Source organism: Protopterus annectens, chromosome 13.part0 (assembly GCF_019279795.1).
Source record: "Protopterus annectens isolate FY-2018-M chromosome 13.part0, PAN1.0, whole genome shotgun sequence".
Taxonomy (NCBI): domain Eukaryota; kingdom Metazoa; phylum Chordata; order Ceratodontiformes; family Protopteridae; genus Protopterus; species Protopterus annectens.
Window position 1 is genome coordinate 1,194,969,933 of NC_056747.1, and position 25,675 is coordinate 1,194,995,607.

At 41.6% G+C, this 25,675-nt stretch overlaps 1 protein-coding gene across 1 annotated transcript in view; it reads left to right on the forward strand.

The window, feature by feature from the left end:
• The window catches only part of MAP3K3 (mitogen-activated protein kinase kinase kinase 3), a 1,217,405-nt gene that overhangs the window by 764,630 nt on the left and 427,100 nt on the right, over window positions 1-25,675 (forward strand). Inside the window, exon 13 of the mRNA XM_044055195.1 lies at window positions 8,815-8,963. Within this exon, the coding sequence (XP_043911130.1) occupies window positions 8,815-8,963 (149 nt within the window). The remainder of the gene's footprint in view (window positions 1-8,814; window positions 8,964-25,675) is intronic.

Here is a 25,675-nt window from a genome sequence, read left to right on the forward strand (position 1 = left end):
CTGCTTTCTTCCCCAATCCTGGGAATAAGGGGGAAAGACTTTTGCATACTTTGGACATTCACAGACAACTTCGATACTACCTGGACAGAACCAAGGCCAGTAGGAAGTCTGAACAACTTTTTGTAGCTTACGCCCCTGCGGTCCAAGGAAAAGCAATTTCAAAACAGACTATTTCTAAATGGATTGGACATTGCATCAGATTCTGTTATTCCTTTCATGGAAAGACTGTTCCAGCCAATGTCAGACCACATTCCACCAGAGCTACAGCCACCTCTACAGCATTGTTAAGAGGGGTGCCTACCAAGGACATTCTAGAAGCTGCTACATGGAGCTCCGTGCATACATTCTCCAAACACTACAATCTCCCTCTATATTCCAGATCCAGAGCAGGCTTTGCTTGGCAGTCCTGCAGGGGTTGATTGCCACACCATCTCTTTCCTAGTGCATACCTCCTCCCCAGCTAAGCTATGGTATTCTACCCACATGTTATGACTGCAGTTGCATTCTTGAAGGACATAGTACAGTTTTGTACCTACCATAAATGTAGATGTCCGATAGACATGCAACTGCAGTCGGATTTTCCCTCCCTCCATACCCCTCTATGCCTAGGATCCACTCCTATCCCTGTTACTCTTAGCTGGGGATATCTGTTATGGTGTATTTGTTTTATTGCTCATTTATTTGTTTGGAATCCTGTTTTGTCTTCCAATTTGATTACAGCCTTCCTTGGAGGGCACCTGGCATCTGGGGCAAGAAACACTGAAGAAAATGGCGTCGGCTGATGCTTATGTACTCCAGCCGCTCTAACGTCGGAGAGAAATGCGACATCAGCCGACGTCGGACCCAGACTTTGGAATCCGGCCGACCGAGGGCTGCCTGAGGCAGGACAACCCACATGTTATGACTGCAGTTGCATGTCTATCGGACATCTACATTTATGGTAGGTACAAAACTGTACTTTTCTATTAAGAAACAAGTGTTTCCAGAACTACCTAGCAAAACAGACCTGATTAACCACCATATTGAGGTTATTCCATGAGAAAAGTTTAACTTAAACCTTGGAGAATACCCAAGTCACAGAGAAGGGGCTGCACAAGAGGAAATGCAAAAATGCTTTAAGGCTGGCTTGATGGTTAGAAGCAAAAGAGGTAATCCCAAAGCCTGATGGGAAAATCAGGTTGTGTAAAGATTTTAGGACACTGAGCAACATTTTAAAACTTGATAGCTACCTGGTACCTAGGGTTGATTGACTAATAGAAAGTTTAGGGAAGGCATTAACGTTACAGGTACAATCAAGCAAAATCTGAGGGTAATGCTACTCAATGCTAGAAGTCTAAACCTCAAAATGCACTCACTCAAGGCACTCCTTAAAATGGCGAACATTGACATCTGTGCAGTGACAGAGACGTGGTTCAAAGCTCCAGAGAGCCACCCCTGCATTACCAGGCTATAATTCATACCACACCTTTCGGCCACCTAACCCAGACCGAAACACTAAAGGTGGAGGCGTGTCCATATTCATTAAGGATATCCACACCTCCAGGCTTGTTGCTCAGCATAATGCATCCGAGATTATCCCAAGTTCAACTAACTCTGGACAAGACCGCAGTCCAGATTGTAGTTTGCTACAGAGACCCCCCCACCATACCCCAGGATTCCCACTCCTCTTTTCTTGATACACTGGAAAATATTAGGGTACAATCCAACACCCTAGTAATGGGTGATTTCAACTACCCCACGATTTACTGGGAAAACTACTCGTGTACCAACTCTTTTGCTCAAAGTTTTCTAGAATTCATCAATTCCAATGCCTTGGATCAACTTATCCACACCCCCAACAGGGGCAGCAGTAGCCTAGACCTGGTCATCACCAACATGGACGACTGGTGTTCCACACCAGAGGTCAATTCCTCGTTGGTCAGATCCGACCACAAGCTAATCACCCTAGTCATCCACATCCTGTTCCCACACCCCATTAGGAAAACAACCGTAAAAAAATTCTCCAAAGCCAACTTCACGCTTCTGAAGAAAGAAGTGACATACTTCACAACACCCATGCAGATGGACAATAGAGGTATGACTACTGAATCCTACACAAATGCCCTTTATAAGCACTTACACGAGTGCATGGATCGTGCTACCCCTAACAGAACCAAGATGCTACCCCCCCCAAAAAATGTAAGCCAATCTGGTGGTCTGCCATAAACAAACTCTACAACAGAAGAAAGAAACTGTTGCAGAAGAGAGTAAAATCCCATGATTGGAGGATCTCCCTGATCAGCCTCAGTAAGAAGCTGAGATCCCTCATAAAATCCTCCAAAGCTAGTTATGAAAACAAAATCGCCACTGATTCTAAAGACAGCCACAAAGCATTCTATAGCTATGTCAAGAAACTCAATGGCAACATTCAGATCTGCTCTGAGTTGCAGCACAATGGCACTAAATATACATAACCAACTGATATTGCCAACACCCTGGCAGATAGGTTCAGTGCTAACTTTACCCCCCTCTCACCCCCTAAAGGGCCCATCTCTATACCGGAAGAATGCAAAGTTCCTGTAATCACAGCTGCACAGGTAAAAAAACTCACTCTTCAAAGCCAAGAACACAGCATCCATCGGACCTGATAACATCCCAGGCTGCCTTCTACACAAACTACAGAATGAACTGGCACCCCACCTAAGTACCATGTTCAGTCATAGCCTCACCTCAGACTTTGTGACAATTGAATGGTGCACTGCGATGGTTATCCCACTCCACAAAGAGGGAGCCACAACAGACCTCCAGGAACTTCCTCCCCATTAGCCTGATGAGCCTGGTCTGCAAGACAATGGAACGTATCTAAACAAAGACATTGGAGATCTCCAAACTCTGCATCCCACTCAATTCGGGTGTGTAAAAGGCAGATCATGTCTCCTAAACCTGATAGACTTCTTTGAAGCAGTCACCAAAGCCATAGATGAGGGTAAGGTGGTTCACACAGCCTGTCTAGATCTCGCCAAGGCGTTCAACACCATCTTCCACTCTGGAATTATAGATAAACTCACTAAACTAGGTATAAATCCCTATGTCACAAGATGGGTTGCCAGCTGGCTTACTGACAGAACCCACACTGTGAAAGTAACAGATTCCAAATCAGACTTCAGACCAGTGACAAGTGGAGTACCACAGGGTTTAGTCCTGGGTCTTCTCCTGTTAGCCTAGCTAACGCAGAAGGTCTTTGGCTAACTAAGTTCGCAGATGACTGCAAACTAGGAGACATAACTGAAACTCCTAATGATGTGGACATCCTACAAAAGGGCCTCACTGAGACAGATGTCTTGTGTCAAAGCCATGGCCTCAAGCTCAATGCCAAAAAGTGCATTGTCACCCCCTTTGGTAAAAACTCTGTACCCATGAACTAACCACATAGGCGATAGTCTACTTAACACTGAAAGTGTGATAAGAGACCTTGGGACACAGGTGGACAGTAGTCTCTCCTTTGATAATCACATCACCACAGTGGTTAGGAAATCTTTCTACATGGCACACCTCATCACAAAAGGTTTCTCATCCAGAAAAGAGGTCATTGTTCCCCTCTACTCATCACTCATTCGACCCATTATAGAGTACAACGCTCCTTTTGGTATGTACCTCACAAGACATCTACGACAACTGGAAAGGCCGCAGAAATACCTCACAAAGAGGATTACTGGCCTCAAACAGATGCCCTGCGCAGACCTTCCCAAAAAACTCCTAGAGACCTAAACTTTGTCACTACAATAAACAGAACATGCTGGAGGGATAGATTCCTGTCCCAGAGACTTCCCATACTCTGGAACAGACTACCTATCTATGTCAAACAGAGCTCCTCATTAGCACTCTTCAAGAAAAATCTTGATGATTGGATGGGTAATAGGAAATTCACCCCGGGGATCACTTCTGTGACTCTGCTTGACAGTGGCATAGGAAAATAATCTTCTTGGGTGGCGAAAGCCACGGTACCTTTTTGGCTAAGCATTTGAAGTATGTGGTGGTTGTGCAGTCTTTCAGAAATTAATGGATAGAGTCCTAAACATCCTTGTTAAATTTGCTGCTACTTGCCTTACTAATGTCATAATATACTTTGAGAACTAGGACTCCATCTTACTAAGTTTTTGAGTCCCTATGATAAGCCAGATTAACTGTACAGAGAGGTCTTCCTTCATATTGTCTGCCAGTGAAATACTCCCAAGTTGGTTCTCTCTGCCTCCTTTCTTAACCATCAATTTGGACTGTTTTGCACCAAGGTTCCTTGAAGGGAAGCTTGGAGAATGAATGCCTTCTTTCTATGCAAAGGTAAACTCCTGTATGCCTTTCCTGCCTTTCTTCTCATATAGAAGGTCCTCCTGAAGGTATAGGAGGGCAGTCCCAGAATACTACCTGTGACCCCCCCTTTTACCAGTACAGCATTGGTTCTCCCTTCTTTATCTAGTCAGGGGCAATAACCACTTACTGCCTTACAGGATGTACTTGCTTACACAGCAGAAGTCCGATCTAATTCATACACATCTAAAGACGTAGTCATACTGTTTTGAGTGATACACTACTAATTCCTTTCAGGCACCTTTATTCCGAGGATATGCTATAGGTTCTAAAGGAGGCAAGAAAACTTAACCAGAAAATCATATTTCTGAATGGAAAAGATTTTCTTTTTGATGCTAGAAAAGACTGAATTCATATCCTTGAGATACTTTGCAATCTTAAATGTTTGTGTGAGCTGCTCAATTTTGGCTTGGCAGATACATCTGTTAACATATACTTTTTAGCCATTTCAGCTTACCTGCCTATGGATCCACATCTTTCTTCACCTTGAGGTCAATCACTTCTTAAAAGGCAGTCCTGCACATCCAGCACTTAATAAAATGTTTCTCTCCTTTGGGATCTGATCTATATTTCTGGAGAAATGAACTTTACCTCCTTTTAAACCTTCCTTATAATTTTGTACATGGAAACAGTTTTTGTGGCCTTAATCTCTGCAAAAATAATTTCTGAACTTCAGACCCTCATGCCTCTTTTCACCTTAGAACTAAGCCTGTTCCTTACATCTGTGATGGATACTGAAATGTCTCTAAACCAGTCTCTTTATCTCCCTTACCCTCAAAATATGGTAGAAGTGATTCTTCCTTTATTAGATGCACATAGACTGGTAGAATTCTGTTGGACAAAACCAAAGGTTTTATCCTTTCATTGGAAAATTCCTCCAGGTTAATATTTCAGCCCATGCAGCAAGAGGAGTTGCTTGTTCAGGGGCCTTTTTCCAAGGGGCTTAATTTATTTTGTATTCAGCTACTTGGTCTTTTGTTCACACCTTTACTAAGTACTGCCCTATCCAGAGCCAGAACTGGATTTGCCAGAACTGTCCTTCAAGGATTATTGTATTTTATTGATTGATTTATTTATTTACATTTGTTGACCGGGAATGTCCGACTGGACACAGGTCCATTTTCAGTGGAGGCCTGGGGAGAAAAGCACCACAAATTAAAATATTACAGACATAGTTACAGATGAAAAATCCTAGCAATTAAAATATTACAAACATAGTTGCAGATTAAGAACATAGTACATTCAGTACATAACTAGCATCTGTTCTATCCACAAAGTCATAGCAGATATTAACAATTGTTACAATAAGAAGTTACTGCCATATAATAAGTAGATAGGCATGAAAGTATCAGAGCTTGCTGTAATAGAGTGGGAGAAGTTAGAGGGGAGAGTTACAAGGGCATAGCCAGCATGTTTTTAGGTGCGCTTTAAGTAAAGCTTTGAAGTGGGTGCATGATGGTAGAGAGGTTATTGTGGCGGGGGGGGGGGGGTGTTCCATAATTTGGCTATAGTGCTTCTCCAGCAGTGTTATTGGCTCTAGTAACCTGTAATTGATTTTTGTTGCTGGATCGTAGTGGTCTGGTGGTGAGATAGGGTTGGAGTAGATACTGGAGGGATGGGACCTTTAGAGGATGGTTAACCAGTTTGTGGGTGAGTGCGAGTTGATACCATTGAAGGAGGTGAGGGGGTTTTAGCCAGCCTAGTTCAGTAAGTGAGAGACCGTGGTGACTGGTGGGATGCCCCAGTGGCGAATTTGGCAATTTTGTTGTAACAGGTCTCTAGTTTATTTAGATCGCAGTGCTTTAGGTTGGTATATATTGGAGAGGCATAAAGTAGGGTGGAGATAAGGTGTGAATTTGCAACTGAAATCCTAGCTGCTTTGGTGAGGAGTTGCTTATTTCTGTACAAGGCTCCTAGTTTTTGGTGGACTTTGTTTATGGTCATGGATATGTGAATGTCAAATTTGAGGTTGTTGTCTATTTCAACTCCTAGCAATTTGGTGTGATCTGTTGGGTGGATAGTGGTGGTGTCTTTTGCTCTGATGTTAAAGTGAGAGTTGTTTTGAGTATGTTTGGTGGGTTCGAAGATGAGTTTAGTTTTGTTTGGGTTGAGTATTATCTGGGCATCGGATAGCCAAGTTTCAACAGAGGAAAAGGCACTCTATGTGAACTTTTGCAGTTCTCATTCCCACCCCCATTCTGCACAAAAGCTTTGGGAATAATTCCATTTGTCAATATTACTGCAACAGTGATTTAATGATATACAGGAATCATTTGTTTGGTTAAACAATTGGAATATTGAGCATTGTTTGATCGAACATGTTGGTTGCTGGCATATGATAGCTGTTACTGGTACCTGTTGTGGGAACGCACAGTACACAGAGGACTAGGAGTTTGCTATTTCCCTACTGTAGTGGGATCTCTGAGTTGCTATGTACAAGTTATGTAGCATGTGGGAGACAACGGGCATCTGTGTTTTCGATGTTATGCTATAGATCTTGATGAAAATATTCTCAGTGTTGTGTAAGAACTTGTAACAGTAGTTGCCTAAATAGTCACCGTTGCAGTGTATGCACCCTCTCTCCAGCCCTCTTTTTTTTCTTTCCCTTCAGGCTGAAGTAGATCCCCCTTTCCCTGTCTTTTCCCTCTTTCTGTCCGAGTCTGTCCTGTTTTAAGCTAACCTCAGTGTATATCTGGGGCATGATAGCTCTGAGGTTTTTTGAACTTGTATATCTCTTTTTTGTTTTTACCAACACATAGTCATTATGCTCTAGTCTAAGTTCAGATGTACATCACATGATTAAAGGTGTACCTAAGCTTTGGTATACTGACTGAAATTATGGTATACCTGACAAGATACGTTCCTTCTGTCAGCATATACTGCAACTTTGATCTATTTGTACATCTGCTGTTTTAAGTTCTTTCAGAGCTGTAGTAATTGACAACAATCTCAAATTTGACATACACATAGTGCAATCAGTCAAAAAAGTAAACAAAAAACTGGGTCTCCTGTATAAGGACAGGCAATTCATGACCAGCTATACCAAAGCCGCTGTCGCAATAACTCACCTGTTATCCACCCTACTGTACACCTCCCCAATCCTGACTAATCTTCGCCAAAGTGAACAAAACAAAATGGCATCTTGTTATAACAAGATTGCTAAGTTTGCCAGTGGCGCCTCATATAGATCCCATCACTGTCTTTCTCTCAGACAGCTCAACTGGCTTGAGTTGCCCCAACTACTACTAATTACACAACTCTTCATAGCCCATAAACTGTACTACCACCCTGAAACTCCAGTGCTACAGGAGCTAATATAGCCTTACACCACCACCCGTACCTTAAGATCTACTGACCATAATCTCATAACTGTCGTCAAACACAAGAATGAAGCAGGCAAAGCTCTGTTTGCTTGTACAGTAGATAAATTTTGGAACTCACTTCCAAAGCACATAACTTCTACCAGCTCTGTTTCACTATTCAGGAAGCTACTTAACACCCACTACTCTACCAGTTGGCTGTGCCTTTGTGACCCCCCAGATTCCTTTCAGTACTGCTATGATTCTGCAGAACCTTCACCACGTATCTATTAACTACTTCATTCTTGACAAACATAGTTTTTAAATTACTTATTTTTCCAAACAATGTTATTCAGAAGGTTTTTTGTTATACTTCATCTATGTAAAAATGTTAAATATGTTCCAGTATGATTGTGTGGGAATGTACTACTGTTTCTGTTTATATTTTATATGTGGAGCTTTTCTCCCTGGGCCTGCGTCCAGTCAGACTTTCCCGGTCATCAATTGTAAAATAAAATAAATAAAGTAAAGCTGTACTTTGTTGCTTATCTATGTCTATATTGTAAATACTGCCAGAATATGTTGTAAATCTTGGCAGTTTAAACTTTTGTCTTTGTTAGTTGTACTGAATTTCTAATCCCAGATTGTGTCTAAATATGGGCCATTGGAATCAGTTGTCTAGCTTTATTAACATGCAAAGAAGCAAATGATTCAAAGAATACCTTGTATGTAGAACATGCATGTCCAGTTTCAACTTTACTTAGTACAGTTTGAATTCTTTAACTAGTATGGTTTTGTTTTTAAACTTGATTTGTGAAACCACTTGCTCTGTGTGTTGTGTAGGATATCAATTATGTGACATATTATGGCATTCATTGCAGTTTCACACATTTTATGCAATCTGGAGTCCGTTATATACATTTTCTTGAAGGTTCTTTCTGGTGGTCCAGTATAGCAACTAGTGAGCCCTGCCTGGGTTTACCTTTCTGCTAAAGTCATGTGTTGCTGCTTTCACTTTCATGTCAGTCCCTTTTGTAGAAATGTTGCTTTGTCCTAATTTTTTTTTTTATACACCTTTCCTCATTATTTTTTGTCTTGTGCATCAGCTAGAAACGTGTGTTCCAAATTATGCGCTGTATTATGTATGTTGCATCTGTTTTTTTTTTTTAAGCACCGAGTGCTCCAGTCAATTGGAGACGAGGAAAACTTCTAGGTCAAGGGGCATTTGGACGTATTTACTTGTGCTATGATGTGGACACAGGAAGAGAGCTTGCAGCCAAGCAGGTGCAGTTTGATCCCGATAGTCCTGAAACCAGTAAGGTGAGTTAACAGAATGTTGTATTTGCCACTGACCAATCATGATTACCTTTTTATTGTCTAAACCTGTTTGTTTTGATTATCTGAAGAAGTATTGCAGCATGATCACAAACCTGGTAATAAAAATATTGAAATTTATGTCAAAGTACAGTCAGACTTGTCACATAAGCTATTCTGTGGCAAAATATTGCGGAGTTTAATTGTGCTGCTTGTACAGGGCTGTCAAGGAGATTGTTGATGTGACAGAGGCATTTAAGGATGTTTGGAAAACAAGGAGCAAGGGGAACTAAAGTATTTTTTAGGATTAAACTTCAAGAGGCAAGTTCACAGAAAGTACAGGCAAGTAATGTACTTAACATGATAGTAGACCTTATTAGAAAGGACACTGTAGCAGTCTGTATGTGTATAGCTATGTCTATCTGTCTATATATATTTATGGGCAGGTAGAGATGTAGACTGATGTAAACATGCACACACATCCATATGGATCTATAACAGGTGGTAGAAACGTAACCATTAAATGGCAACTGATCAAGCGCAACTTGATAATCTGCAGTTGACAGGGAAAAAAATGCAAAAAAAAAGAGCAAATCTTGTGTTCCCCCACACCCCCTGCGTATTATATATACCAACTCCGTGATCTCACTATAGTGGAGAAAGGGCAGTCTTCCCAAAACCCACTGTACTGCAATCTTGCACAAAAAAACTGCCAGCATGTATGATCAGCTGATTTTAGATCACCTGTGCCAGCATTTTACAGGGTTTAACAACTTGTCTGGAATCCATAGATGCATACTTGCATATATGTGCATGTGTGCAAGTAAGAATAGTGTGTATGTACAGTTTTCCAGCAGGGGAAGGAGCAATGAGGCTTTACTGTTAAAGTGACCTATCTGAAAAGTTGCTGCTATTGTAAATATCTTGCACAGCTACTTTAATAGCATATCGTAACATTTGACTATATACACACAAAGTCCAAACAGCCACTTGTGTAAATGAGACACTGAAGCAACAGATAAGTAGAATTATACACACAACAACATCCAGTGTAACAGCCAACAGCAACGAAAAGTCAGACCACTGCTAAAATATCCAAAAGCAGGTTTAATAGTAGAACAACTGATAAAAACAGTGAATATGGTTAGTGCTAACTATGAAAGTTAGACGATAAATCATTTTCATCAATCCCCCTTTTTTACATTTGCACACAGGGTTAGGCTGTCACATTAGCATTTGGTCACGTGACCAAATCACCTAGATCCAATGTTCACACTGCCGAATGGCTAGCCATGATGAGTAGTAGTTTAGTAGTTTATTATTAGTTGTAATGACACACAAACAGTCCTTTAACAAGTGATTTAGGCACTCCTGCACTTTAAATTGTCTGGAATAAGGCAGAATCTGAAGACTATTTCCTTCATCTGTCAGAAAGCATTACCCACCTTTAGTGTCTGCTTTACTTGTAAGGAGTATCTATCTTTTAGTCAGATTTGCAAGATGGTACACTGTTGATGTGAAACTGGGTGCAAACTTTCGATAGTACCCAACTTAACCGTTAATGCCTTCACTAGCTTCTACATGCATGGAAGGGACCGATTTCTTACCACTTCTAGTTTTATTTTCTGAGACTTCAGAATTCCCTAACCAATTGCTAGCTTAAGTATTTTACCTCCATCATGCCTAACTTGCTCTTAGAGACATTTACAGTTAACTGTGATATAACTTTATTAAAATTTTTAAGAAGGACTCATTGGTTTGTTCCTTTGCTGCCGTTCCAACTGCACTGTGAAGAATCGGAATTTTCATAATCATAACTGGGAATTTTTTAAGATGAAACTGAATGTGTGAAATGCCAGTTTAATAAGGTAGCAAAGCCTTGTATGTTTTCAAGGCTTGTGGAGCAGTTGCATTGATCATAACTTATGGATAGGACAAATGAATGTGAATAAATATTTGCACCCCTCCATTGTAATTACTGACTGTGATCAGAGAAGAGACCCATATTAAATCTTGCAGATGCATTGTAGATCTGGTAAATAACCAGCTGTTAAAGCAGTGCTGCACCACTGGCTCCTAAGCTTGAAGGAAAGGCAGGAAGGAAGAAATGCAGATCGCTTATAATTGTCAGCTTTGTGAAGCTTCCTTATAAACATGTAGTGAGGCTACATTCCTCATATAATTCACTGTTGCAGTAGTATTCACCATGTGGTGGGTATTAGCTGCAGGAGGAAGTAGAACGCCCACTCAGCTGGCTTCACTAAGAGCTATGTGGACATTAGTGAGGGCAAGCTGTTCCCTGATGCAGCAACACCTGCATGTGTCATGAATAAAAGGTTCCGTCAGCCTGTGCATTCATCAGTTCTTTTTTTTTTTTTTTTTTTTTGTAATCATAAACCTATGCTGCATCTATGTCTGAAGTTCACACCCACTTGGTGCAGTTTTAGCGCTGCAGCTCCAAGTGGCATAATTTTCTTTGAAAGCTGAGGAACCAGTTGGAGAAACATTGTTCTTTTACTGCTAAATTGTTTTGCTTTACCTGTTTGAGTAAGCCCACTCGATACAATTGTCCCTTTTCAGTGGTGACTCAGGAGCGCTGTCTGGTGAAGTAATTTGCTCAGTGTCGCACAGTAGGGAAATGAAGATGGAAGGAATCCCTTGGCACATGAAGCTGCTCATTAACAGCTCAGAGTTTTAGTTTTTTGTGATAACTGTCAAAAATTACTTGTGCCACTGAAGGATTTTATAGGAAATCTGTTTGTGTTTTTGGAGCATGCTTCATGCAAACCTGAAGAGCCTTTGCATTTGTATACGTCAGATCCTATATAACGACTTGCCTTTTTTGATTAGGAGAAATTCACCTCCTACTGGACTGCTAGGTTTGTGCAGATTTCACTTAGAAGGCTAGTTAAAAGTAGAGAAGTATTTGTCTGAGCCTTTCTGGCACAGTAAAAGCTAGAAGCACTAATGTGGCATTAGTTTCCAAGTCAGACCTGCCTTCCACTAGTGCATGAGATCCTTGGTCTTAATTGCGTAAAGACAGCCACAGAAAAGAGCACTGCCAGTTGAAATAGTAAAGGTGAGCTAACCTTCCAAAAGGACTTCACCAAGCCCACATTGAGCAGGGTAGAGGATGCCACAATCAGGATGACTGTTTCCTGACCCCTGTGTCAGGCACTTGTCCTGTCTGCCACTCTGTCTCTAACCCCTCTTTAAACAAACATGCCAGTGGCTCCTAGTGTGTCCTCCCTGGCCATGATCTACATAATGCAGAGGCTGGTTTAACGAGAGTGACTTGATGCTGGCATCCATTTTGAGTTAGTGCCTCTGACCTGGATATATCTGTTATGATGCTGTTCACAACAACTGTTCAGTGGGTAAGTTGTCGAATTGCTGCTGCTCCTCTCAAATATTGCAAGTGGCTGAATCGTTTTCTGTATGCTCATTTACTGTATGCTTTTCTTTTTCTTTGGACCTTTGGATAGTCAACAAATGTACATCCATCATTATGTACGCCTCACAGACTTCTATGCTTCTGACACCTGGAGTACCTATTCCCAGCAAGGATTGCCCTTGCAAAATTAAAAAAAAAAAATGCCAGAGGTACTGTTTTGATTTTGACAGAAGTCACAATCCACTGTCACTCAGCACTCTGTGGCATCACCCTATCCAAAGGAAAATATGATCCTCCCTGCAGAGAGAGAGAGAATCAGATTATTCTTGGGAGGAGGACTTGAAATATACCCTGGAAATGTCATCTGCCTTTGGATGTGTTGTGTTTTGTATAGTGAGGAGGTAGTCTCCTTGGTTTTACCTCTTCAAGGATGTCATTTAATAGGACCCCCTCAGTCTTGTAAGGGAATGTTTCAGCTGAAAGTCTAAGGAGATGCACATGGCCAAAAACAATTATGCAGGCCTGCAAGGCTTGGATGAATCAAAAACCCACTGCTTCATTACCAGTGTTTGAGACCTTTTAAGAGAACCTTTGTGTTGGTGTGCATGAAGCCATATTCCTAGCTCCTCATCCCTAAAAATAAGCAGGTTGCAGCTGGCTATAGAAGACCCATCGGTATTCTCATCTCATGCTGGCATGGGATTAGGCCCTAGTACACTCCCAAACAGTGGAGACAGAGTAAAGTACCTAACTGGTTTGGCAAAGAGGGTTTGTGCCTTTGCCATATTTGTCTTTAGAGCTATCAAGATGCTCTTCCCACATGACTGTATACTATGGAAGATGCTGATACAAATTGTGGAGGTGGTCTCAGAGCTTTCTAGTGAAACCATAAAGGTGTAGCTTGACATATTTGCCCATAACACTTAGAAGGTGGGGAAGCCTGTTGTAAAATATGGTTAGGGTAGTGGATGCAATACCAAGAACAGTGGGTCAGTCATTTGAAGACACGCCGGGCTGAGGATATAACCCATGCTAGAGGATGTCAGTGGTCAGCTTCTGAACTGTGCCTCTGAGCAAGTCTCCTTTTTGACCCATCCACACAAAATATCTTTAAAGAATTTAGGAGGGGGAAAAAAAACTATGGTACAGTCTAACAGATTTCCATCCACCCCTTCATACACACAGCAGAAACTGTTCTTCCAAGCAATGGCCCTTCCATCGCCATCAGACCAGAGGACAGCAGATGAGACAGTAAAGCGCATTTAAGAAGAAATGGCAGGGTAGACAGAAAGCAAGTCATTGTGTTCTTTTGGGATTAAAGTCCACAAGGCCCTCTCGAAATGGTCATTACTCTTCCAAGTAGATTACACTCCTTTCCCTCATTTTCACCACCTGAACAACACTCCCAGTGCTGGAGGGTGTTGTGTAATTAATCTTGTACAGAGAGAGTTGGCAGATACTGTCTCAAACCAGTGAATTGATAAATGTCTTTAGGCTACAAGATAGAGTTCATAGGTTTACTAAAGATGGTAGGAGGGGAGCAATAAGATTCTTTCCAAAATATTATAGTCAACTTCAGAATGGCTGTGCCAACATTCTTCCCCTCTCCCCACTTGCCTCAGCCTGTCAGAACGTTTTCCATCAACTAGGGCATATTCCCCTTTGGCAATAGATTGTGACTGACTCTTGTGTGTTAAAAGTTGTTCAGGAGGAATGCAGTAGGCAATGGATACAAAAACCTCCTTTAGGGGAGTTCCTATCCACCTTCAAAACCAAATAGAATCTTTTACTCAGGTTATTCAGCATTTGCTCACCCTAGGATTCATAGAATATATGCTAGCATGTCAAAGGGGCAAAGGCTTCTATTCCATAATCTTTCTGGTACCAAAAAAAGGGTCTTTTTGGAGTGCAGTTCTAGATCGATCGATCTTAAATCTGTATGTGGAAGTTCCAAATTTCAAGATGTTGACCCTTGAGCATCTGTTCTGTCATTGTTCAGGGAATTTTTATGATAACATTGGACCTAAAGTGCATACCATCCCATTCCATAACCAAAAACTTCAAGAAAATTCTCATATTTTCTGTCTCTGGGTCACACTGTGTCTGTCTTCTGTGTTACACTTTGGGTTATCTGCTGCTCCAGGGGTGTTTATAAAATGTCTCACTCCAGTCATCACTCATTGCAAACTGAATAACACTCACATTTTAACTTATTTAGATGACTTACTTTTCATTGCAAAGTTTCTCCCAGATGTCTTGAGCCCTTAACATGGGTTTCATCTCTTCTGACCAATCTGGGATTTACGATAAACATTTAGAGATCCTCCTTCACCCTGTCACACAGGATCCTCTTTCTAGGAGGTATTTTAGACACTGTTCTACTGTATACCTTCCTGAGCTTCTCATTTCAGTTTCAGACTTCAGAGAGTTTCTCAAGGTTCTGGGGCTCCTGGCATGTATGATTTTTTGATTCCTCTTGCTAGGTTAAACATGAGAAAGATTTAATGGTATAGTGTCCTGGAAAACACATGGACCCAACAATTGAATCCTCCTGGATTTTCAGATACCAATCTTGGGCTTTCTTAAAAAAAATCAGGAACTGCACTTGCAGGGACTTCATCTACAAGCAAATGCAGGTCTTACCCATTTTCCAGAACCTCCAAGTTGGTCTGTAGCTACAGATGCCTCAGACTTTGCTTTGGTGGCAGGTTCCGTCGGAGTAAAGGTGCAAAGCTGTGATCCATGTCTTAAAATGTCTCCATCTCTGGTTCACAGGCCCTCACCAGGTGATTGCAGACAAAAGCAACAAGCGAGAAATGTATAAGGTTGTACCCACCATGCAGGAGAGCTTTGATCACTTGGGAGTTAGCTGTTAAGCACTCTAACTCCAAGTATCTTAAATTCCACCGGAGCAAAAGACAGTGACAGACAAGGTATGCAGGACAAGAACAGATCCTCATGAATGGAAAATGAATGAAGGGGTCTTCAGGAATTGATTCGGTTCTGGAGAGCACTTCAAGTAGATCCGTTTTGCATCCTTTCAAAATCAACAACTCAACAGATTTTTGCTCTGGGACTCTGTTCTCATAAGCCTGGAAACTAGATGCTTTTTTAATCCCTTTGGAGGGGAATGTTCCTTTATGCATTTCCACACTTTCCACTAAAATTCAGGGTAATTCTGATGATTCAGAAGGACTCGCAAAAATCAATTGTGGTGACCCCCCCCCCCCATCCCCTTTTTCCCCAGGCAACACTGGTTACATCTTCTTATGGAAAGGGCAGTTGCTACAGGCTTCCTCAAAAACTGAACATACTCTCACAAGACTGGGAGTTGTACCACAGTCTTAAACATGTGCAACTAACTCCCTGGATGACAGATTCAATTCTAATACTTTTTAGGTTTCTCTTTTCAAAGGACATGCAACAGGTACTAAAGGAGTCAAGAAAACATGTTACATTTCCTAGTTTGTGCTTTGCCATACCTCCCAGCTGTCCCGAATTACTCTGTTTTTACCAAGTTTTGGGGTCCAAATAATGGGGTGGCACCCCTTCATTTCTGTTTTTTTTCTTTTCCTCATTTTTTAATTTTTTTTTTATTTTTCACTCTCTGTGAGCTGACATCGCGTGCGATGATGTCAGCTCCGTCAGGGCTTCCAGGCTATCGGAATAGAACCCGCGCAGTGCACGCACGTATTTCTGGCTCTGTTTTTAATGTTTTGCGAGTGGGAACATAAATTTAGAAGGTTCGCCTGCCCTGGCTATTTGTGGAATCCATTAGAAGGCTCGCCTGGCTGTTTGTGGATGTATTATTGCTCACCAGAGCCGAAAAGGATTTATTTAAAAGGCTCTGGTTGGATGCATTATCGCTCGCTGTTTCTGGAGTTAGGATTTATTTAGAAGGCTCGCCTGGCTGGATTATCGCTTGCTGGCTGCTGTTTTTGCAACTGGCTGGATTTATTTTTAAGAAGTAAGGAACGTGAAATGGTAGTGTATGTGTGTGTGCATTAGAAACTGTAGCAAAGAGCAAATGTGTGGACCTGTGTGTGCATTAGAAACTGTAGCAAAGAGCAAGTATAGCTTTTTACAACAGTTTCTGAAAGAATTATCATTTTAAAGTATACTACTTAAGGGTTCTTTTCTTTTTGGTTCCCATTGTCCCCAAATCTATGTTGAATGTCATTTTGGGGGCTCTTTGGAAGGCCCACTATTTTTTTTTTGTCCTCAAATCCTTTTGGATGGCTGTCATCTGAGGGATTGCCTGGGGCAGCAACTGACACAGTTAACGATATAATAGAAATGGTTTCTGCTGCCTTCCTTGATCTTCTATGGAAGAGGTCAAAGTGGGTTCCACTCTGAGCAGTTTGTGCTATAAATGTTTCAGGGATCAACCTCCTCTTTTTTTTCTTTTGTCAACCTTTGAAGGACTACAGTGCTTTGTCAGTGTATAGAAAATGTGACTGCTCCACTGGCACTTCATGGAGACCCCTGAGGGATTTCTAGAAAAAGTCAGTAGGTAATTTTGATAACAGATTCCACAGAATTAAGTGCTATTCTCAGTTGCACAGGCCCAGGAGTCCTGACAAGTATAGAGCTTATGTCTATACCTTCCGTAGTGCATAGTAGACATTCCCGTCTAGATTGTAAAATTATTTATCAGACCAATTAAGTAGTTTAAGAATGTTAAGAGGAACATTGAAACTTTTTGTCTGCCTCGAAAACACAGCAGCTGCTTGTTTTAACATGTAACTAATGCATTCCACTGTGACCAAGTGCTAAAATCCTTTTTAATCCTCAAATAGCAGTTCATTTCCTTTCTTGTCATGACAGATATTCATTCATTTCATAGATTTCTACAGAACGCATACTACATGTCTCATTAATTTATTTATGGGCTTAATTTAGGTTCTGTCTTAAACACTATTTGAGAAACCAAGATAGTTATATATCAATATCTATCTAGCTGTCTGTCTAAATAGATGTACATGTTTGTGAGTGTGTATGAATGTATTTTATTTTTGATTTTATTTGCAAATGAGATCATTTTGCTATGATTTTGTCATGTTGGACTTTTAGCTCATATTTAACCACTCAGGATCACATTTATAGGGCTCCTTCTATATAAATTATATATTTTTTCTGTTATGTTAATATTTATACTGTATCTGAATTTGCTATACTGCTTTACACTTGGTACAGATACATGTGAGCACTTACTAAAATGTGCATTCCCATGAGTCATCATGCAAGTCATCATTCATTTTAAATCGAGTTGCTGGTTACTGAGACTTGTCTGCGTATATCAACTGGACATAAGCTGATTTAAGTATATTTTCTGCACTTATTTAAGATTTGAGTGAGTAAATATTGTTTGTCTTGGATTCAGTAAATAGTGTGTGTGTGTCTCTGAATCTCTGCAGTAGTTAGTTGTTAGACTGCTTTGAAATTCCTTTGTTAGTGTTAATTAGCTTAGGGGTTTCTGCTAACATTAAAATCTGTGTTGGTTACATTTCTAGTAATCATTTTAAATAGAGTTGCTGGCTACTGAGACTTGTCTGCATATATCAACTGGACATAAGCTGATTTAAGTATATTTTCTGCACTTATTTAAGATTTGAGTGAGTAAATATTGTGCGTCTTGGATTCAGTAAATATTGTGTGTCTGAATTTCTGCAGTTGTTAGTTGTTAGACTGCTTTGAAATTCCTTTGTTAGTGTTAATTAGCTTGGGGGTTTCTGCTAACATTGAAATCTGTTGGTTACATTTCTAGGAATCATTTTAAATCGAGTTGCTGGTTACTGAGACTTGTCTGCATATATCAACTGCACATAAGCTGATTTAAGTATATTTTCTGCACTTATTTAAGATTTGAGTGAGTAAATATTGTGTGTCTTGGATTCAGTAAATAGTGTGTGTGTCTCTGAATCTCTGCAGTAGTTAGACTGCTTTGAAATTCCTTTGTTAGAGTTAATTAGCTTGGGGGGTTCTGCCAACATTAAAATCTGTGTTGGTTACATTTCTAGTAATCATTTTAAATTGAGCTGCTGGCTACTGAGACTTGTCTGCATATATCAACTGGACATAAGCTTTTTTAAGTATATTTTCTGCACTTATTTAAGATTTGAGTGAGTAAATATTGTGCGTCTTGGATTCAGTAAATATTGTGTGTGTCTCTGAATCTCTGCAGTAGTTAGTTGTTAGACTGCTTTGAAATTCCTTTGTTAGTGTTAATTAGCTTGCGGGTTTTTGCTAACATTAAAATCTTTGTTGGTTACATTTCTAGTAATCATTTTAAATCGAGTTGCTGGCTACTGGGACTTGTCTACATATATCAACTGGGCATAAGCTGATTTAAGTATATTTTCTGCACTTATTTAAGATTTGAGTGAGTAAATATTGTGCGACTTGGATTCAGTAAATATTGTGTGTCTCTGAATCTCTGCAGTAGTTCCCCACCCACCCTCCGTGTTTCCTGTTGTGGTGTTAATCTTGGTGGCTTTGGAATTGCCCGCCCCTGCTGTAAATTTCTTTTTGCACACTCCTCCTGGACCCATCTCATTCGCTCACTCAACTGAGTACAGTGAGATCATATTTTAATTTTGGATACTCTTTCCAGTCCCATCTCCTCTGCAGTGTACAGAGAGGGCACTTGGGAAGGGCATTCCCTTATAGTATCTTAATCTGCTCTGTTTCCTCCATCTCAAAAAAAAAAAAAATTTTTTTTGCACTTTACCTGCCTTACTGTATTTGTGTTTCTTCCTACTTTATTACCTTATTTTGCTTTTGCCTCTTTTAAAAGTACTCAATTAAATTTATTCTGCTGCCTTTATTACTGCTTGTTAGTAGCCTGATTAAATTGTAACCGTTATTCTAAGGCCCTTGGTTTAAGCACTTGGGCTTCAAACCAGTTGTTTTACATTAAGAAGGTTTGTGGTCTGCACTGTTGTGGCAGGACAGGTAGCGTACATCCTTCTAAGTTGGGAACTGCTGATTGAAGGCTCAGTGTCTGTTATTCTAAAAGTGTATTAGTTCTAGCTTAAGGACTTGGGCTTCAGGCCAGTTATTTTACATTAAGAAGGTTTGTGGTCTGCACTCTTGTGGGAGGAGAGGCTAGATTCTGCCCTTCTGAGCTGGGCATTTCTGGTTTAAGTCTTATTGCGCATGTTTACTTGAACTGTTTCTTTCTGAAATCGGTACGCCTTGTTTTCTGTAGTATAGACTAGATTAAGGCCGGCTGGATCTAGCTTTGTTTGTATGAATTGTGCACTGACCCATGCCGTCTTTTTTGAGAAGGTTTCTCTGTACCCTAGTGGCAGGACTGTGCAGTTAGAACTTGTCTGATTGAAGACTGCTGGAACAGATCTCAGTTTTAAGCTTTTTAACTAGTCAATTGAGTAAAGTGTTGTTTTGATTGTATCTGCTCTATTTTCTGGGGGATATATATATATATATATATATATATATATATATATATATATATATATATATATATATATTTCTCGCCTTTCTGAACTAGTATATTCCAGTTTTCATGTTATTGCTGAATCCAGGGTTGTGTTACAAGTTTCTGTGTTGCCATACCTTACTTGGATAGAAGGAAGTTTCTCTGTTCACCTGTGAGAGAGGGGAGCTTTGAGCAGGCTATCTGTCCCTGGAAGAGTGGTTTCAGCCCAGAAGTTGGTAGTTTATTGACCTTTTTGGGCTAATTTTGATTGTATCTGCTCTTTTTTCTGAAAAAAAAATGATATATTTGTTTCCCACCTTTCTGAACTAGTATAGTCCAGTTTTCAGGTTATTGCTGAATCCAGGGCTGTTAAAAGTTTCTGTGTTGCCATTACCTTACTTGGATAGAAGGAAGTTTCTCTGTTCACCTGTGAGAGAGGGGAGCTTTGAGCAGGCTATCTGTCCCTGGAGGAGTGGTTTCAGCCCAGAAGGTAGTAGTTTATTGGCCATTTTGGGATAATTTCCATCTCTTTCACTTCCCTGCTATAAAAACCTCATTTGCACAGTTTTTACGCTTGTATTCCGCTCAGCAAGTGCCTTCCAGGTGTTCTTCAGAGTCTACAGCAGCAGAGAGACAAAAGAGTGACTTTGGAGTGATTAAGTATCAGTTTTCTGCTTTTCTTGCTGTTTTAAGTAATTCTGCCTAAAACGCCAGTTTTTTTTTTCTTAGCGAATCTGTGATTTAAAAAGTTTGTTATTGTATACAACTCCGCACAGCTCCTCGTGGTGTCCTACAGAGTGATACAGGCAACTGGTAGGCTACACACTCATGTGCGCTAGCCGAATTAAAGCATTTACTTTGTTTCTGTACCTAATTTCTGCTACTTTAAAAAAAAAAAAATAAATAAAAATAAAAAAAAATCCTTTTTTCCCGCCTTTACTGAACTAGAATAGTCCAGTCTTTAGGTATTGCTGATCTCTGGGCTGTGTCATAGTTCCTGTGTTGCCCATATCCTTATTTGGATAGGAGGAAGCTTCTTTGTTTGCCAGTGAGAGTGGGGAGCTCTGAGCAGCCTTCTCTGTCCCTTGAGGAGTGGTTCCAGCCCAGTAACTTGTAGCTTATTGGCTGTTTTGGGCCATTTCCTATCTCTTTCTAACCCCCTGCTTTAAAGCCAGCTTTAGCGCGCTTTTGCACTTGTAATTTAAAGTTTGTCCTGTTTGTTGCATTTACCTGTTGAGGCTACATACTCAAGTGCACTCGCCTGTGTTGCATATTTATTGCATTTTCCTGCTGTTTGCTGCAAAAAAGAAAAAAATATATCTTTGTTTCCAGTCTTTCCTGACCTAGAGTAGTCCAAATACAGGTTTTGCTGTATTCTGGACTTTTGGAAAGTTCCTGTGTTGCCCATTTCCTTTCTTGGATAAAGGGAGGTTTCTTTGTTCACCAGTGACAGCGGGGAGCTTAGAACAGCCTATCTATCCCTGGAGGAGTGTTCCCAGCACAAGAATCTGGTAGTCTATTGGCCGTTTTGGGCCAATTTCTAGCTCTTTCAAGTCCCCCTGTATAAAACCCGCTTTGGCGCGGTTTGTGCGCTTGTTACTACTCAGCCAAGCTTCTCGTGGTCCTGCAGAGTGGTGCTAGCAGCAGAGAGGCTAAAAGAGCGACTGCTAACCTGATAAGTGTTTTTTTGCTGCTACTACCTGGGCGACTGTCCGATCTAGCTAAACTGCAAGTATTTCTGCTTCTTGAACTGTTTTAAACTGTTTAAAGTTGTTATTGCACCTGCACTTTTAAAGTTTGCCCTGTTTGTTGCATTTACCTGTTGAGGCTACACACTCAAGTGCGCTAGCCTGTGTTACATATTTATTGCATTTTCCTGCTGTTTGTTGCACCAGTGGCAGTGGGGAGCTTAGAGCAGCCTATCTATCCATGGAGGAGTGTTCCCAGCACAAGAATCTGGTAGTCTGTTGGCCGTTTTGGGCCAATTTCTAGCTCCTTCAAGTCTCCCCTGTATAAAACCCGCTTTAGCATGGCTTTGCGCATAGCGCAGCATCAGGCAACGCCACTTAATTAGGTTTAAACTATTCTCGGCTTCACAAAGTCTGCTCTTCACTTTTTCCCCTTAGAACTGATCTAGTTCTCATAATAAACACCCTGTTCCTACTCTAAAGCCTGACACTTGCTCACTAAAGCAATTATATAAGTCAGCACTAGAAAAATAAAAGCACTAAACCCTCACAAACTCCCCTTGAGTACCTTGTTCCCCATTAGCCCTTTTTTCAATTATAAAGGAATTCCCAATACTATTCTAGCATGTCCAAAGGTCAGTTGTCAATCTCCTCTCCGGTCCAGCTGGTGAATGTGGGAATCTTGAGGCAATGTTACAACTGCCTCATGTACACACACAACCCTCTCCTCCTCCCAACAAATTCCAACACATGTGAGAGATGCAACCATATAGCCAAACTGGAGGCTAAGCTCTCTCAACTCAGTACTGGCGTAACCAGTCAGGAGGAGAAGGAAACCACACTCACTACAATTCCAGTCTCACATAGACCTACCACGACAGCAAACCAAACACACAAACACATACTCGGAGGCTCTAAATAAAAATCTGCCTAAGCAACAGAGACCTCCAAAGCAGACACCCAAGCAACCGCTACCCCAAAACAAAACACGTGCAACACATAGCTCACAAAGCCAGTGTGCTGAACAGTCACAGCCCTTAAGGCTAAACAACACACCTGATACACTTGTAATAGGTGACTCTATCGTCAGGCACACTGACGTCTCGCTCACCAGGCTGAACAAGGAGAAGGTCACGGTGAGCTGCCTGTCGGGTGCTAGGATCCGCCACATAACACAAGCACTCAGGTCACTCCAAGGCAAGTACAAATATGACTCAGTCATTGTCCATGCTGGTGTGAATGACCTGAGACATACCTCCCTGGACTACATGAAAAGAGACATAGAGGAGCTCTCTGAGCATGTAGCTCAGGCCGGTATGACCCTGACCTTGAGTAGCATCTTACCCTCACCAAGAATGATGCCACAATATGAAGACAAGATGATCAATTTCGGCAGTTGGCTTAAGTATTGGTGTCATTCAAAGGGGATCCAATGCCTGTCAGCCTGGGATGACATGCTCGACAAGCCACGGTGCTTCGCTAGGGACGGCTTGTACCTGTCACCCTTGGGCTTTCAGATTTTGGCAAAGGCTCTTGCCACCCCCATAGTGCCTTTTTTAGGCAAGGCTCAAAAGACAAAACCACCTCCATAGGTATCACAAGGGATAAGAAACTAAGCGTAATGCTACTCAATGCCAGAAGTCTAAACCTCAAGATGCACGCACTCGAAACTCTCCTTAGCATGGAGAACATCGATATCTGTGCAGTAACAGAAACCTGGTTCAAGGCTCCCGAGAGTACCCCAGCACTACCAGGTTATACCTCATACCATGTTTTTTGGCCCCAAAACTTGGACCGAACCACTAATGGAGGGGGAGTATCAATATTCGTCAAAGTTACCCACACCTCCAGGTTGGTGGCACAGCACGAATCATCAGAGACTATCCATGTGCAATTAACAGTGGGTAAAACTGCCTTCCAGTTTATAGCCTGCTACAGACCACCCTCCCAAACCCAGGAACCCCACTCGGCCTTCCTGAGAACACTGGAAAATATGAAGGTGTCTCCAAACACCATTATATTGGGCGACTTCAACTACCCAAACATAGACTGGGAGCATTTCTCTAGCTCCAACACCCTAGCCCAAAGGTTCTTAGAATTTATAAACTCAAATGCTATGGAACAGCTTGTTACCAGTCCCACAAGAGGGGAAAACATACTGGACCTGATCATCACCAACATGGGGACTTTATGCTCCAGACCAGAAGTGTATCCCTCACTGGTAAGATCAGACCATAAACTAATCTCACTAGATATTCACATCCCGAACCTAGCCCCTGCCCAGAAAACCACAGTGAAAAACTTCTCTAAAGCAAATTTCACACTCCTCAAAACCGAGGTAGAATCCTTCAAAGCCCCCGGGCCTGTGGAAAATACGGCCCAGACTGCAGAATCTTTTATAAACGCATTCTATGAACACCTTCAGGAATGCATGGATCATGCAATCCCAAACAAAACCAAGACCCAATCCTCCAATGGCAGGCGTCCTGTCTGGTGGACCCCAGCCATAAACAAACTATACAATAGAAGGAGGAAGCTACTACATGATAGAGCAAAATCCCAAAAAGGGAAGGCATCTCTGATCAATATTGGCAAAAAACTACGGGCACTTATAAAATAGTCTAAGGCCAGCTTCGAGAGAAAAATTGCACAGGACACTAAGGATAATCACAAGGCTTTCTTTAGTTATGTTAGGAACCTGGGTGGGAATTCCCAGATATGCTCAGAATTAGTCCAAAATTACAAAAAATACACCGAACCCACACACATTGCCAACATCCTAGCTGACAGGTTCAGTGCAAACTCCCCCCCCCCCCTTCCCCACCAAAAGGGCAAATATCTATCCCAGCAGAGTGCTGCCCCCCTGACATCTCAGATGCTCAGGTAAGAGCCACCCTCTCCAAAGCAAAAAAAAAACAGCATCAATGGGACCAGACTGTGTTCCGGGCTGCGTCCTACATGAACTCCAAGAAGAACTAAACCTAAACATAAAACTACTGTTCAATCTCAGCCTTACTACAGGATATGTACCCAAAGAGTGGCGTACAGCAACAGTGGTCCCTCCACACAAAGGTGGTGCCTCAACGGATCCTGGAAACTATCGCCCCATAAACCTGACTAGCTTGGTCTGCAAAGCGATGGAAAGGATCATCATGGACCTCATAAATAAAGATATTGGGGACCTACAGACACTGGATCCTACCCAGTTCGGCTTTAAGGGCAGATCCTGCCTCTTAAACCTGGTCGATTTCTTTGAAACAGTCACCAAGGCCATTGACGAGGGGAAGGTGATCCACACAGAGTACCTGGACTTCGCAAAAGCCTTCGATACAATACCCCACTCGGGCATTATAAATAAGCTCACCAGCTTAAATATAAACCCCTATGTCAATAGATGGGTTGCAAACTGGCTCAAGGACAGAACCCACATGGTTAGAATTGCTGGAGCCATGTCAGACTCCAAACCAGTTACAAGTGGCGTCCCACAAGGCTCAGTCCTGGGACCTCTCTTGTTCGGTATATATTTCTCAGAGGTACAGGCCAACATGGAAGGACTGTGGCTGACCAAGTTCGCAGATGACTGAAAACTGGGCGCCATAATCGACTCTCCAGCCGACAAGCATCCTACAAAAGGGCCTCATAGAAACAGACAATTGGTGCCAGAGCCATGGCCTCAAGCTAAACGCCAAAAAGTGTATAGTCATCCCCTGCGGCAAAAACAGTGCCCACAAATTACCACATAGATAGTAATCCATTAAGTACGGAAGAAATAATTGGGGACCCAAGTTGATAGCAATCTCTCATTCGACAACCACTTGGCCAAAGTGGTTAGAAAATCATTTTATATAACTCACCTAATCATGAAGGGATTCACATCTAGATCAGGGGAGGTCATCGTGCCTCTTTACTCATCCCTCCTCAGGCCATAATTGAGTACAATGCCCCTTTTGGGATGTACCTTACTAGACACCTGCAGCAACTGGAAAGACCCCAAAAGTACCTCACCAAGAGGATCAAAGGGCTCAAGCAGGTGCCATATGCTGCCCGGTTAAAGAAACTCCAGCTCTACTCAGTGGCATACCACCTGCTCAGAGGCGATCTGTGCCTGACGTATAAAGCCATGTCCAACCCGGAATTAATGGACATTCTGCACCTCAGAAAATCCAAATCCCATTGAGCTACGTGCTCAAGAGAC